General features: G+C 40.6%; 1 protein-coding gene across 1 annotated transcript in view; it reads left to right on the top strand.

The window, feature by feature from the left end:
- Nucleotides 1-17,132, top strand: part of LOC134349030 (mitochondrial intermediate peptidase-like) — a 109,747-nt gene that overhangs the window by 78,652 nt on the left and 13,963 nt on the right. Inside the window, exon 18 of the mRNA XM_063052876.1 lies at nt 584-657. Coding sequence (XP_062908946.1) covers nt 584-657 — 74 coding nt within the window. The remainder of the gene's footprint in view (nt 1-583; nt 658-17,132) is intronic.

Here is a 17,132-nt window from a genome sequence, read left to right as displayed (position 1 = left end):
AAGAAAACAAAATATTAATAATAAATAAGCAATAAATATCAAGAAAATTAGATGAACAGTGCTTGAAAGTGAGTCCATAGTTTGTGGGAACAGTTGTAAGTGTTGGAGTGAGTGAAGTTATCCTTTCTAGTTCAAGAGCCTGATGGTTCAGAGGTAATAATTGTCCCTGAACCTAGTAGTGTGGGTCCTGAGGTTCCTTTACCTCCTCCTGGATAGCAGCAGCAAGAAGAGAGCACCTTTGATTCAGCCAATGGCGGTGGTGTCATCAGCAAACTTAAATATGGCATTGAAACTGTAGTTAACCTCAGCTATAAGTGTAAAGTGAGTAGAATGGGGCCTAGGCACACAGCCTTATGGTGACCCTGTGCTGCTGGTGATTACGGAGGAGATGTTGGCAATCCAGACTAACTGGGGTTTGCAAGTGAGGAATTTGAGCATCCAGTAGTACAAGGAGGTATTGAGGCCTAGGTCTGTCTTAATCATCTGTTGCCAGATTGCACCCCTCTGAAAATACTGTTCAGGACATTTGTTTCTGAACAAGCTATGAATACAGATAGTGTAATATTACCTTTTGTTCCCTCAGGGCTATGGGAGAGCGCTACCGCAGAGAGATGTTGGCTCATGGTGGTGGAAAAGTACCTATGTTCATGGTGGAAGGTAAAATAAAATCTAGTTTAAGTTGCTTTCCACTTCATTATGTTATCTTACATTACAGTATCAAGGCTCTTGGTTTTCAGGATTCCACCCAGTTTGTATTGAATGAAACTATGCGCAGTTGTTGAAAAGACACAATCAGAATGACTTTACTAACGATGGATCTTCCATGATGTTAGCGGAAACTATACATTAGTCAGATTGACAAAGACATCTTGGGAGCTCTTAGATTAGACTCTGTATGTGACAGAATGACTGGCACAGTCTCAATTGTGCTACCACATCCAGAATGTGTAATGATTTCTGTTCTGCTGCTTATTTTTCAAATTTCTGTGCTGGTCAACAGTAGTAATATTTTGCACATTTATAGCACTAACATTTTGGAATTTTAACTGACAGTATTTTATTTTATAAATTTCATATTTTGTTAAGGTCAAAGTTAGTTTAAAGAAGAGAGCAAATCCAAATCAGGAACCTTTTCAAATTTTGGAAGTGAGGCAAAGTACATGAAAGCAGAGCCATCAAATGAGGGAGTTTTTATAAATCAGTTTGCCATCTCTAATTTCATGGCTGTTTGCCTCCTAATACAATAGTTTCCATTCAATGAAGAGGCACTTCAAACAAACCTGTTGGAAAAGAGTTTTGACTGAAGAAGTCAACTTTGATCTGAGCCTACTGTCCATTTATAGAACTGTACAGGTTTTGCCTATCTCTCCAGCTCTTTTTCTCAGATGTTATTAGTATGTTTGTGTGTGTCTGCCTTTCCCTTTGTCTCTGCCCTTCTGGCAAGAATTGTTCTTTTTTCTGAAGAATGATGCGCTGATGTGTTAGTTCAAAGAGATCTGACTTCCAAAAACCATGATGTCATCAGGCCAGCTAAGCAGCGTATCAGATCATAAATTTCCAACAGACTGTATAAGAAGAAGCTAATGCTCAAGCTTAATTAATGATGAAATATTTTGCGGCGTGCTCGATGATGTTTTAAGCACACACGTGGTTATGGAGAAAGCTGAAACATAAATATACTTTTAAAGTTTACCTTGTATTTAAAAATAATTATAATAATTTTAATAGTATTTTGACAGAATGGCAATCGTTAAATTTTTTTTTAGTGCCAGGTAGTTCTGTTGAGCAGAAATAATTGCTTAGTATACCATTATACACCTCATTCAGCAGATTACAAGAAGTATACGTATGGTGAAATGCACAGATAAGTAAATAGTCACCACAAATGTACTACAGCTCACTTACAAAAGACTCTGTCACTGGTTGCAGGTAGATGTGTATCACAAACTACAGTTTGTAACATTGACCTTGACATTGTTTAATAAGTCAACTGTGGGTGTTATGGATAGATAGATGAAATCACGTTTAAAAGGCTGATAAATGACTTTTTGCCGTGCTTTGAATTGCATCAGTGAGCCTTATTTTGAATTCATGTATATTGAGAAGGACTGGTAGAAATCTCTAATTTTCTGCTGAAGGTGAAGCTAAGTTTCAAGTAGGAAATCCTTCCATATTTTCTGAAGGGGCCCGTTCTAGGATAAGACTATAGTAATGCCCTATAAAGATAGAAGCATAAATGGTAAATTCAGGAAAGTGGCAAATTGAAGCTGTAATCAGTAACTAAAACTGGAAATTCGGCTGCACAATAGTAATTATATATACATACATTAGTGGAGAGATGGTTCTGATTGGTATTTATTGCTGTTACCACAAAATCTCAGTAAATGGAATTGCAAAATTGACATCTGTTGTAAAATCCCAGAAAATTTTTGTGTTCAAGTTAGTCTCTAAAGGATGGTATTAAATCTCAGAAAAAGTTTGGATTGGAAAATCTTTGAATTGTAATGCAAACATGTCATTTGTGTTATCTTAAGGTAATAACTGGAACTTTTTTTTAAGCTTCGGGTTTTCTTTCCTCTGTATCAAGTCAAGTGTATACTTAAAATTAGTAACTTTATGATGGAATGAGGGTTCACAGTTATGAAGTGTAATCCCCAGATCTGAATTCTTCAAACTTCTTTTATAGGAATATGTTGAAGGCATGTATTTAGAATTGTAAGAACTGTAGTTTAACACATGAAGGCACGTAATCAAATATTTTAAAACTAGGCTGACAGAGTAGAATAATACACTGCTATATTGCCAGTTGTGCATTATTCAGAATAAAGCTCGAGGCCCAATTGCCATCTCAGGATGTAAAAGATCTCATGTTATTTACTATAAAAGAGCTCATTTTGATAGAGAGTTGTAAAGCCATACAGCATGGAAACAGATCCTTTAACCCACCACATCCATGCCAATAAATGAAAACCCATTCCTATGACTCTCCATCTTCCAGCATTTGGCCCTGGCACTCAGTGCCTAGATTTTTTAAGACCAAGGCACTTTTCTACAACTTTCTTTGGGTGCGCATTTGTACTTGCCACTCACTAATTGAAAAAAGTTTCCCCTCAGATCCCCTCTAAATTTCCTACCCCTTTCCTTGTCCTTTGGCTTTATTCAAAGGGGAAAAATCTACCCTTTCTATACGTCTCAATCACATCCTCTCTTCATCTGATCTGCTCCAGGGAAAACAGATGTAGCCTCTCCAGTTTCTACTCATAACGGGAAGGCTTCATCTTAAGCAACATTCTAATGCAGCGGTCCCCAACCACCAGGCCGCAAAGCTAATGCTACCAGGCCGCGAGGAAACGATATGATTTGGCGATACAAGTCAGCTGCACCTTTCCTCATTCCCTGTCATGCCCACTGTTGAACTTGAAAGCACGCGAGGTCATTACCCGCGCGTCGTCCGTGTCAGCGCCGGAAGGAGATCAACTCCTCGAGCTTGCAAATGACAGCGGGCTGAAAAGTATGTTTGACATAACATCTCTGCCGGCATTCTGGATCTAAGTCAAGGCTAAATATCCTGAGATAGCCACGAAAGCACTGAAAACGTTGCTTCCATTTCCAACATTTTTCTGCGAAGTGGCGTTTTCTGCAATGAATGCAACGAAAACTAAATTGCAGAATAGACTGGACATAAGGAACCCCCTTCAAGAATCGCTGTCTCCCATCACCCCTCAATGGGACCGTCGTGTTGCAGGAAAAAAAGCCCAGGGCTCCCACTGATTCAGCGATATTGGTGTGTTGCAATGATTTTATATGTTCATACGGGGAAAATATGTGCTGTGTGTTTAATATCCAAACGTTACTTAAAATGTTATGATGCTATTGACTTTTAAGTAACTTATATAACCGTACAGCATGGAAACAGGCCATCTCTGCCCTTCTAGTCCGTGCCGAACGCTACTCTCACCTAGTCCCACCGACCTGCACTCAGCCCATAACCCTCCATTCCTTTCCTGTCCATATACCTGTCCAATTTTTCTTTAAATGATAATATCGAACCTGCTTCTGCCATTTCTACTTGAAATTCGTTCAACACTTACTTTAAGCTCCCCTGTCCTCCCCTGATAATTGACTTATCACTATATTCATGCATATTCATGCGCTGTGTTTAATATTAAATTCGTTAGATAAACCCTTTTAGAAATGAAATTGAGTGTATTAGCCACTTGTCACCGATATTCTGGTCATGATTAACACCCCCCCCGAACAGAATCACCAAAAACGATTTATAGGAAAAAATCGGCACGTACACGCATGCGCACTGGTGCCCGCGCAAGGCTTCATGGTAATTGTAGTCTTTCTTTGGGTAAACACAATGTATTTGACTGCTACTTTTATCCGTTGGCAACCCTACCCCCGCACCCCCCACCGGGTCAGCTGGTCGGCAAGAATATTGTCAATATTAAACCGGTCCACAGTGCCAAAAAGGTTGGGGACCCCTGTCCTAATGAATCCCCTCTGCATACTCTCCAGTGTAATGAGGTTAACTTTATTTGTCAACACAACATATTTACAACTCACTAACCCAAACCTTAACTGTATGTCTTTGTAACAAGGGAGGAAATTAGAGCACCCAGACAAAACCCACTTGGTCACAAGAAGAATGAACAAACTCCTTACAGGCAGCAGCAGGAATTGAACCCCTATCTGTGATTGCTGGCGCTGTAAAGTGATTGCGCTAACCACCACACTACTGTATCTTTCAGATAAAGTGGTATCCAGAATTGTACATAATACTTCAACTGAGATTTGACCAATGTTTTATAAAGATGAAGCATAACACTCCTGCTTTTATTTTCTATACCCTGACTAATGAAGGCCAGCACTGCCCTTTCAAGGATCTTTGCTCCTTGCACGCGCTCCTTTGTTCTTCTATACTTTCTAGGATCTTGCTACTCATGATGTATGCCCTGCCCACATTCCCAAAACTCATCACCTCATATTTAACAGGATTAAACTCCATCTTCCATTTCTTGACTGACTTCACTATTGGATCAATAGCACTCGTACCCTAAGATTACCTTCCATACTGTCAATAATTCTACCATTGTGAGAACTTGCTGATCATGTCATTTCCATCTATATCAGATCATTCACATATAATATCAAGGGTCTCAGCACGGATCCCTTTAAAACACAAGTCATGGCATTCATTCACAAAAGCAACCCCCTATCTTCACCCTCTGTCTCCTACTATCAAGCCACTATCGGATCTAAATTGCCAACAGCCTGAATCCAGCGGGCCCTAACCTTTTTGAACTAGTCTTCCTTGTTGAGAGTCTTCCTGAAGTCCATGTAAACCACACATCTAATTCTCCGCCTACATTAGTGTACTACATTACCTCATCTCATGTTAGGTCCATCCAGAAGAAGAAGATGCATGTAATCCATGGTGACTTGGCTGTTTGGATTCAGAATTAGCTTGCCCATGGAAGACAGAGGATAGCGGCAGATAGGAATTATTCTGACTGGAATTGCATGACTACAGGTATCCTGAAGTGACTCTTCCTGGGATTTCTGTTGGTTGCATCAAAACGTTGATGGGTGGGTTAATAAGCTTGCAGATGATACAAAGATTGGTGGCATTGCGAATAATGTAGTAGATTGCCAAGTGGTATAGTGGGATATAGATCAGTTGTTGATATGTGTGGAAAAATGGCAGACGGAGTTCAATCAGGCCAAGTGTCAATTGGAGATCAAATGTAAAGGGACTTCCTTTAATGTTAATGGCAGGACCCTTACCAGTGCTAATGTACAAAGGGATCTTGGAGTCCAACTTGGTAACTCCTGGAAACGGCAGGATGCGTTGTGGATGTGAAAGAAGGTGTATGGCATGTTTGCCTTTATTAGTCAAGGAATCAAGTTCAAGAGTCAAGGAGTTGTATTGCATTTTGATAAAACTCATTATAATAAGGCCACATCTGGAGTACTGTATTTAATTCTGGTCATTCCTTTATAAAAATGTTGTGGAGGTTTTGGAGAGGATGCAGAAAAGGTTTACCAGGATGCTGCCTGGATTAGAGGGCATGTGCTACCGGGAGAGGTTGGACAAACATGGGTTGTTTTCTCTGAAGTGACTGAGGGAAGATCTGATTGAAGTTTATAAGATTGAGTGGTATAGATGTAGACAACTGGTATCGATATATAACCATATAACAATTACAGCACTGAAACAGGCCATCTCGGCCCCTCTAGTCCGTGCTGAACTCTTACTCTCACCTAGTCCCACCGACCTGCACTCAGCCCATAACCCTCCATTCCTTTCCTGTCCATGTAGCTATCCAATTTAACTTTAAATGACAACATTGAACCTGCCTCAACTCGCTGAGTAAAGAAGTTCCCCCTCATGTTACCCTTAAACTTTTGCCCTCTCTCAACTCGTATCCTCTTGTTTGAATCTCCCCAACTCTCAATGGAAAAAGCCTATCCACATCAACTCTATCTATCCCCCTCATAATTTTAAATACCTCCATCAAGTTCCCCCTCAACCTTCTACGCTCCAAAGAATAAAGATCCAACTTGTTCAACCTTTCTCTGTAACGTAGGAGATGAAACCCAGGTAACATTCTAGTAAATCTTCTCTGTACTCTCTCTATTTTGTTAAAATTTTCCTATAATTCGGTGACCAAAACTGTACACAATACTCCAAATTTGGCCTTACCAATGCCTTGTACAATTTCAACATTACATCTCAACTTCTATACTCAATGCTCTGATTTATAAAGGCCAGCATACCAAAAGCTTTCTTCACCACCCCATCCACATGAGATTCCACCTTCAGGGAACTATGCACCATTATTCCTAGATCCCTCTGTTCTATACTGCATTCTTCAATGCCCTACCATTTACCAGGTATGTCCTATTTTGATTAGTCCTTCCAAAATGCAGCACCTCACATTTATTAGCATTAAACTCCATCTGCCATCTTTCAGCCCACTCTTCTAACTGGCCTAAATCTCTCTGCAAGCTTTGAAAACCTACTTCATTATCCACAACTCCACCTATCTTAGTATCATCTGCATACTTACTAATCCAATTTACCACCCCATCATCCAGATCATTAATGTATATGACAAACAACATTGTACCCAGTACAGATCCCTGAGGCACACCACTAGTCACCAGCCTCCAATCTGACAAACAGTTATCCACCACTACTCTCTGGCATCTCCCATCCAGCCACTGCTGAATCCATTTTACTACTTCAATATTAATACCTAATGATTGAACCTTCCTAACTAACCTTACGTGTGGAACCTTGTCAAAGGCCTTACTGAAGCCCATATAGACAACATCCACCGCTTTATCCTCGTCAACTTTCCTAGTAACCTGTTCAAAAAATTCAATAAGATTTGTCAAACATGACCTTCCACTCGCAAATCCATGTTGACTGTTCCAAATCAGACCCTGTCTATCCAGATAATTATATATACCATCTCTAAGAATACTTTCCTTCAATTTACCCACCACTGACGTCAAACTCACAGGCTGATAATTGCTAGGTTTACTCTTGGAACCCTTTTTAAACAATGGAACAACATGAGCAATACGCCAATCCTCTGGCGCCATCCCCGTTTCTAATGACATTTGAAATATTTCTGTCAGAGCCCCTGCTATTTCCACACTAAATTCCCTTATCCACTTTTATATTCCTAAAAGCGCCAGTACTTCCTCTTCTTTAATCATCATAGTTTCCATAACTTCCCTACCTGTTTCCCTTATCTTACACAATTCAATATCCTTCTCCTTAGTGAATACCGAAGAAAAGAAATTGTTCAGAATCTCCCCCATCTCTTTTGGCTCCACACATAGCTGTCCACTCTGATTCTCTAAGGGACCAATTTTATCCCTCACTATCCTTTTGCTATTATTATAACTGTAGAAACCCTTGGGATTCATTTTCGCCTTACTTGCCAAAGCAACCTCATATCTTCTTTTAGCTTTTCTAATTTCTTCCTTAAGATTCTTTTTACATTCTTTATATTCCTCAAGCACCTCATTTACTCCATGCTGCCTATATTTATTGTAGATATCTCTCATTTTCTGAACCAAGTTTCCAATATCCCTTGAAAACCATGGCTCTCTCAAACTTTTAACCTTTCCTTTCAACCTAACAGGAACATAAAGATTCTGTACCCTCAAAATTTCACCTTTAAATGACCTCCATTTCTCTATTACATCTTTCCCATAAAACAAATTGTCCCAATCCACTCTTTCTAAACCCTTTCGCATCTCCTCAAAGTTGGCCTTTCTCCAATCAAAAATCTCAACCCTGCGTCCAGACCTATCCTTCTCCATAATTATATTGAAACTAATGGCATTGTGATCACAGGACCGAAAGTGCTCCCCAACACATACCTCCGTCACCTGACCTATCTCATTCCCTAACAGGAGATCCAACACTGCCCCTTCTCTAGTTGGTACCTCTATGTATTGCTGCGAAAGACTATCCTGCACACATTTTACAAACTCCAAGCCATCCAGCCCTTTTACAGTATGGGCTTCCCAGTCTATGTGTGGAAAATTAAAATCTCCCACAATTGCAACCTTGTGCTTACTACAAATATCTGCTATCTCCTTACAAATTTGCTCCTCCAATTCTCATTCCCCATTTGGTGGTCTATAATACATCCCCATAGGTGTTACTACACCTTTCCTATTCCTCAATTCCACCCAAGCAGCCTCCCTAGATGAGGCCTCCAATCTATCCTGCCAGAGCACCACTGTAATACTTTCCTTCCCCTCTTGTCCCTGCGATTCTATCACACCTGAAGCAATTAAATCCAGGAGTATTTAGTTGCCAATCTCACCCCTCCTGTAACCATGTTTCACTAATAGCCACCACATCATACTTCCAGATATCAATCCATGCTTTAAGCTTATCCACCTTTCTTATAATGCTCCTAGCATTAAGATAAATGCATTTAAGAAATTTTGCACCTCTTACTCTCTGTTTATCACTAACGGTGCAAACAACTTTACTATTTTCTTTTTCTTCCTTCTCCCCTACATCCGTTCCTGCACTCTGATTCCCCTCCCCCCCCCCCCAGCTTGTATCTAGTTTAAATCCACTGGAGCCTCTCTAGCAAACCTCCCTGCAAGAATATTTGTCCCCCTTCATTTCAGATGTAAACCATCCCACTGGAACAGGTCCCACCTTCCCTGGAAAACTGCCCAATGATCTATTTAAAAAAATTATAGATATAGAGAACATGTTTAAGTTGAGAAGAGGTAAGTTCAAAGGAGATGTGCAGGTCACGTTCTTAGACTTAGAGAGTGGTGGGTGTTTGGAATGCAGTTTCAAAGGTCAGGATCAGGTTTATTATCACCAGCATGTGACGTGAAATTTGTTAACTTAGCAGCAGCAGTTCAATGCAATACATAATCTAGAAGAAAAAAAAATAAGTGAATCAATTACAGTATATGTATATTGAATAGATAAAAATTGTGCAAAAAAACAGAAATAATATATATTTTAAAAAGTGAGGTCATGGTCAAGGGTTCAATGTCCATTTAGGAATCGGGTAGCAGAGGGGAAGAAGCTGTTCCTGAATTGCTGAGTGTGTGCTTCTGTACCTCCTACCTGATGAAAACGGTGTGAAAAGGGCATGCCCTGGGTACTGGAGGTCCTTTATTATGGATGCTGCCTTTCTAAGACACCACTCGGTCTTGGGTACTTCATAGGCTCGTACCCGAGATGGAGCCGACTAAATTTACAACCCTCTGCAGCTTCTTTTGGTCCTGTGCAGTAACCACCCCCCCCCCCCCCCCAATATCAGACATACCAAATCTCTTCAAACTCCTATGAAGTATAGCTGCTGCCTTGCCTTCTTTATAACTACATCGATCTGTTGGGACCAGGCTAGATCCTCAGAGATCTTGACATCCAGGAATTTGAAACTACTCACTCTCTCCACTTTTAATCCCTCTACGAGGATTGGTATGTGTTCCTTCATCTTACACTTCCGGAAGTCCACAGTCAGCCTTTCATTTTACTGAACCATAGAACATTACAGCACAGAAAAAGGCCTTTTGGCCCTTCTTGGCTGTGCCAAACCATTTTCTGCCTAGTCCACTGACCTGCACTTGGACCATATCCCTCCATACACCTCTCACCTTTCTCCCCTAGCCTCAGTGGAAAAAGCCTGCTTGTATTCACTCTATTTATACCCATCATAATTTTATACACCTGTATCAAATCTCCCCTCATTCTTCTACGCTCCAAGGAATAAAGTCCTAACCTATTCAACCTTTCTATGTAACTGAGTTTCTCAAGTCCCGGCAACATCCTTGTAAACCTTCTCTGTACTCTTTCAACCTTATTAATATCCTTCCTGTAATTTGGTGACCAAAACTGAACACAATACTCCAAATTCAGCCTCACCAATGCCTTATACAACCTCACCATAAGATTCCAACTCTTATACTCAATACTTTGATTTATAAAGGCCAATGTACCAAAAGCTCTCTTTACGACCCTATCTACCTGTGACACCACTTTTAGGGAACTTTGTATCTGTATTCCCAGATCCTTCTGTTCTACTGCACTCCTCAGTGCCCTACCATTTATCTTGTATGTTCTACCTTAGTTTGTCCTTCCAAAGTGCAATACCTCACACTTATCTGTATGAAACTCCATCTGCCATTTTTCCGCCCATTTTTCCAGCTGTTCCAAATCCCTCTGCAAACTCTGAAAACCTTCCTCACTGTCCACTACACCTCCAGTCTTTGTATCACCAGCAAATTTGCTGATCCAATTTACCACATTATCATCCAGATCATTGATATAGATGACAAATAACAATGGACCCAGCACTGATCCCTGTGGCACACCACTAGTCACAGGCCTCCACTCAGAGAGGCAATCCTCCACTACCACTTCCTGACTTCTTCCATTGACCCAATGTCTAATCCAATTTACTACCTCTCCATGTATACCTAGCGACTGAATCTTTCTAACTAACCTCCCATGCGGGACCTTGTCAAAGGCCTTACTGAAGTCCATGTAGACAACATCCACTGCCTTCCCTTCTTCCACTTTCCTGGTAACCTCCTTGAAAAACTCTAATAGATTGATTAAACATGACCTACCATGCACAAAGCCATGTTGACTCTCCCTAATAAGTCCGTCTATCCAAATACTTGTAAATCCTATCTCAGTACTCCTTCCAATAATTTACCTACTACCGATGTCAAACTTACCAGCCTATAATTTCCCGGATTACTTTTAGAGCCTTTTTTAAATAACGGAACAACATGAGCTATCCTCCAATCCTCCAGCACCTCACCCGTAGATACCGACATTTTAAATGTATCTGCCAGGGCCCCTGCAATTTCAGCACTAGTCTCCTTCAGGGTCTGAGGGAATACACTGTCAGGTCCTGGGGATGTATCTACTCTGATTTGTCTCAAGATAGCAAGCACCTCCTCCTCCTCAATCTGTATAGGTTCCAATACCTCATTACTTGTTTGCCTTATTTCCATAGACTCCATGCCAGTTTCCTGTAAATACAGATGCAAAAAGCCCATTTAAGATCTCCCCCTTTTCTTTTGGTTTCATACATAACCGACCACTCTGATCTTCAAGAGGACCAATTTTATCCCTTACTATCCTTTTGCTCTTAATATACCTGTAGAAGCTCTTTAGATTATCCTTCTCCTTGACTGCTAAAGCAACCTCATGTCTCTTTTTAGCCCTCCTGATTTCTTTCTTAAGTATTTTTTTGCACTTTTTATACTCCTCAAGCACCTTATTTGCTCTGTTTCCTATACAAGTCATATATCTCTCTCTTCTTTATCAGAGTTCCAATATCCCTTGAGAACCAAGGTTCCTTATTCTTATTCACTTTGCCTTTAATCCTGACAGGAACACACAAACTCTGCACTCTCAAAATTTCTCCTTTGAAATCCTCCCACTTACCTACCAATCACATCCTTGCCAGAGAACAACCTGTCCCAATCCATGCTTTTTAGATCCTTTCTCATTTCTTCAAATTTGAGCTTTTTCTAGTTTAGAACCGCAACCCGAGGACCAGATCTATCTTTATCCATGATCAAGTTGAAACTAATGTTGTTATGATCACTGAAACCAAAGTGTTCCCCTACACACACTTCCGTCACCTGTCCTAACTCGTGACATTGAGTGTCAGGTTGTTGCTGCGACACCACTCCACTGGTTGGCATATCTTACTCCTGTACACCCTCTTGTCGCCACCTGAGATTCTACCGACAATGGTTGTATCATCATAGATGGTATTTGAGCACAGTCATGGGTACAGAGAGAGTAGAGCAGTGGGCTAAGCACACACCCCTGAGGTGCACCAGTGTTGATCGTCAGCAAGGAGGAGATGTTATCACCAATCTGCACAGATTGTGGTCTTCTGGTTTGGAAGTCGAGGATCCAATTGCAGAGAGAGTACAGACACCCAAGTTCTTCAATTTCTCAATCAGGATAATGGGAATGATGGTATTAAATGCTGAGCTACGGTCGATGAATAGCATCCTGATATAGGTGTTTGTGGTGTCCAGGTAGTCTAAAGCCGTGTGAAGAGCCATTGAGATTGCACTTGTCATTGGACTATTGTGGCAATGGGCAAATTGCAATGAGTCCAAGCCCTTGCTGAGGCAGGAGTTCAGTCTAGTTATGACCAACCTCTCAAAGCATTTCATCACTGTAAATGTGAGTGCTACCGGGTGATAGTCATTAAGGCAGCTCACATTATTCTTCTCAGGCACTAGTATAATTATTGCCTTTTTGAAGCAAGTAGGAACTTGCTCCCCCTCCCCCGTAGCAGTGAGAGGTTGAAAATGTCCTTGAATACTCCCACCAGTTGATTGGCAGAGGTTTTCAGAGCCATACCAGGTACTCCATCGGGACCTTCCGCCTTATGAGGGTTTACTCTCTTTAAAGACAGCCTAACATCGGCCTCTGAGACAGAGATCATGGGGTCATCAGTTGCATCAGGGATCTTCACAGTTGTAGTTATATTCTCCCTTTTAAAGCGGGCATCTGCTAGTGAAGCATTGCTGCCATTCATGATATTGGGTTTTGCTTTGTATGAAGTTTTGTCTTGCAAACCCTGCCAAAGTTGTTGTACATACGATGCCGTCTCCACCCTCATTCAAAGTTGTCTCTTCATCCTTTGGTAGCAGAAGCAAATTCAATAAATGTGAATTTAAGCTCATAGATAGGCATATGAATGTGCAGAGAATTGAGGTATATGGACTTTGTGTACGCAGATGGGATGAGTTTAGTGCGATACTTAGTTAATAATTTGATTAGTTTTCTACAACATCTTGGGCCAAGGGCCTTTTCCCATGCCGCATTGTTCTCTGCTCTATGTTCTGTTAGAGTACGGTCATGTTGTGAAAGAGTTCACATGGTGCAAGTTGTTTTTATTTTCCATATCAAACATAGCATTGTTTCAAGGTTTCAATATTTAAATCTTCCCCTGGTCTTAGCTGTGCAACTGTAAGATCTGAGTGAACTTTGAGCAAAAAAAGAACTGCCTCAAGCAGCATTTGTACACTATCCATAGTCAGTTGTAAAATGGAATTTGTAAATTCCTGCATCCCTTCGGGCTGAACCATTAAGGAAGGAATGAAAATAACTTTAGAAGAGTATCTAATTAAATTTAATTGGGAAGCCCCTTTTCTTTTCTAAAATACAGTAATCTACAATTATCTTTGTAGATGATCTGTTCTCTAAATAGTTTTTATTTCATTTTATATTAAAAATACAGCTGAGTTACTTATACATTTTAAACTCTTGACCTGTGCTTGCCCTGGCAAGAAAGAAGAGCCTGAATGAGGAGCAAAACAAGTATGGTTATAAGCACCTGGAAATACTTTACAGTCATAAAGTCTTATGAAGTGCAATCATTTTAGCCAGCAGCAACTTTAAGTATGTATTCTAAGTTAATAAACATTGTTAGAATAGAATTAACAAATAATTCTATACGTTTGGAGCTTTGTAGTTGTATTTTGTTCTGGCTGGATAAGCAGGATGACTTGCCTTTTGCAGATAACTGTTACACAGCTGGAAAACTATGTTGGAGAAGTGGTTTGGGGGAGAAGGAAATATTTTACATCAGTCTTCACCACGGAAGGCACTAGCAGTATGGTGGAAGTTCCAGGTATCAGGGGTCATGAAATGTGTGAAGTTACCATTACTAGAGAGAAGGTTCTTCGGGAAACTGGAAGGTCTGAAGGTAGGTAAGTCACCTGAACCAGATGGTATACACACCAAGTTTCTGATGGAGGTGGCTGAAGAGATTGAGAAGGCATTAGTAATGATCTTTCAAGAATCACTAGATTCTGTAATAGTGCTGGAAGAATGGACAATTGCAAATGTCACTCCACTCTTCAAGAAGGGAGAAGAGCAGAAGAAAGGAAACTATAGGCTAGTTAGCTTGACCTCAGTGGTTGGGAAGATGTTGGGGTTGATTATTAAGGATGAGGTCTTGGGGTTCTTGGAGGCACATGATAAAATAGGCCATAATCATCAAGGGAAAATCTTGCCTGACCAACCCATTGGAATTCTTTGAGGAAATAACAATCAGGACAGACAAAAGAAAATCAGTTGATGTTGTGTACTTGAATTTTCAGAAGGCCTTTGACAAGGTGCCACACACACACGGCTGCTTAACAAGCTACGAGCCCTTGGTATTACAGGAACAATTCTAGCATGGCTGATTGGCAGGAGGCAAAGAGTGTGAATAAAGGGAACCTTTTCTAGTACTGCAGTGTCTAGTGGTGTTCACAGAGATCTGTGTTAGGACTTACTTTTTCCCAAGGACATTTTGGAAAGACTCTGGTACGACTCTAAGGAATGTAATGTGAGGGACATAGGAGTACAAGTGCATTGAAAGTGGTGTCACAGGTAGATAGAGTGGTGAAAAGGATATTAAGCATACTGGCTTTCATCAGTCAGGCCATTGAGTTAAAGGAATTGAGATAGTATGTTGCAGTTGTATAAATTTTAGTGGGGCCAAACTTGGAGTTTGTGCACAGTTTTGATCACTGTTATAGGAAAGAAGTGATTAAACTGGAAAGAGTACAAAAAAGATTTAGGGAGATGTTGCCAGGACTTTGGGACCTGAGTTACATGGAAAGGTTAGCCAGGCTAGGTCTTCATTTCTTGGGAATTAGGGAAATGAAAGGCAATCCTAAAGAAATGTTTAAGATTATATTAGACATAGTTGAGGTGGATGGTAACGGTCTTTCCTCAGAGCAGGAGCATCCAAAACTCAGGTTATTGGTTTAGGGTGAGAGGGAAAAGACTTATAAAGGACCTGAGGGACACCTTTTCAAGCAGAGGTCAATGAGCAAATGGAGCAAACTATTAGAGGAAGTGGTTAAGGCAGGGATGGTGCTTAGAGACGCAAACACAGGAAATTGGAACTTGTTGGGTGGGCATTGTGGTTGGCTTGAAGTTGTTGGGCCAAAGGGCCTGTATCTGTGCTGTATTGTTCTATGACTAAGTTATCCTAATTATTAAAATAACCATTGCTATCTGTTTACAAATTTCTCTCTATCGGTGTAGTACCTCGAGACACTAAGGGAATATACAGTCTGCAGCTTTGAATGTTTCTTTTTCTAGTAATGTAATGCATTGTAAGAAGTATATTGTACCTGTGTATGTGTAGAGTAGCTTTAACAATCATTAGGGTAGTTTTCATCATATGGTTTAGCTCTGGGTGCATTGATTTATGGAGATACAGCAATTTAGATGAGCTTATTGCCTTCAAAAAAGATATTCTGTTCATAGCTCTACCTATCTGTTTGCTAAAGAATCCCACAGGTATGGCATAGATATTTTCTTAATCGATGATTCACTGATGGATTTTGTATTTTCTCTGTGGTACTTTGGAAAAAATCTACACAAAGAAAGATGGCTGTGGTTGTTGAAGATCAAGCATCTCCAGCACAGCTAGTTAGTAGGAATTTTTTCTGAGCTTTGTCATAGACCCAACTATCTTCAACTGTTTTAATTTAATTATATATTATTAATCCCTCTCTTAATTATAAGTCAGAAATGGGAGTAAACATGGGTGATTGCACAATAATCAATTCTATTCATAATCCCTCAACAAATGAAGCAGTCCAGGCTTCCACGCTGAAAAACCTAGATTACATTCAGGCATAGTCTAATAATTGACATCTGCACTGAACAAGTACCGGTTAGTGACTGTCTGACTGTCTCTTCTTGACATTTCACAGAGCTACTGTCACCAAATTCCTCGCCAGTCACTTCTTGGGCCAGTCACATAAGAACTGATTAGCTTCTGGGTATCATGCAGTGAATTACTTGTTTCATAGAATTCTCTTTTATCTGCATGTATGGATGGATAGATGGATACTGTATTGATCCCAAAGGAGATTAGTGTCACAGTAATTACAAGTGCACAGATAAAAATACTAGAAGAGAAGTAAGAAAGAATTTTAAAAAACTACGTTACCTCGAACAGTCTAACAGGAGGTGGAATCATCACTTCCGCGGCTTTAGGTTGACTCATTATAGCGCCTAATAGCTGAGGGTAAGAATGACCTCGTATAGTGAGCGTTTTTTGGAGCAACACAGTTATCTTAGTTTAGTATCAGAAATGCTCCTTTGTTCAGCCAAGGAGGCGTACAGAGGGTGAGAAGCATTGTCCAGAATTGCCAGGATTTTCCATAGGGTCCTTTGTCCTACCACTGTCTCCAGTGCGTCCAGTTTGACTCCTATAACGGAACCAGCCTTTCTAATCATTTTATTGAGCCTGTTGGCATCACCCACGTTGATGCCATTGCCCCAGCGCACCACCACATAGAAGATTGTACTGGCGACAACAGACTGGTAGAACATATGAAGGAAAGGCTGCATGCTCCAAAGGAACTCAGTCTCCTTTGGAGGTTAGAGGCAACTCTGGCCCTTCTTGTACACAGCCTCTGTGTTGGTGCTCCACTCAAGTCTGTCATCCTGGTGCACCGCCAGGTAATTGTAGGTCCTCACCACATCACATCCTCATCATCAGTAGTAACAGGGAGCAGTGTAGGTTTGGTCTTCCTAAAGTCTATCACCATCTGTTTTGTCTTACTGA

This window comes from Mobula hypostoma, chromosome 7 (genome assembly GCF_963921235.1).
Source record: "Mobula hypostoma chromosome 7, sMobHyp1.1, whole genome shotgun sequence".
Taxonomy (NCBI): Eukaryota; Metazoa; Chordata; class Chondrichthyes; order Myliobatiformes; family Myliobatidae; genus Mobula; species Mobula hypostoma.
The sequence above is the reverse complement of the archived record's forward strand: the minus strand, read 5'-3'. Positions and strand labels throughout refer to the sequence as shown.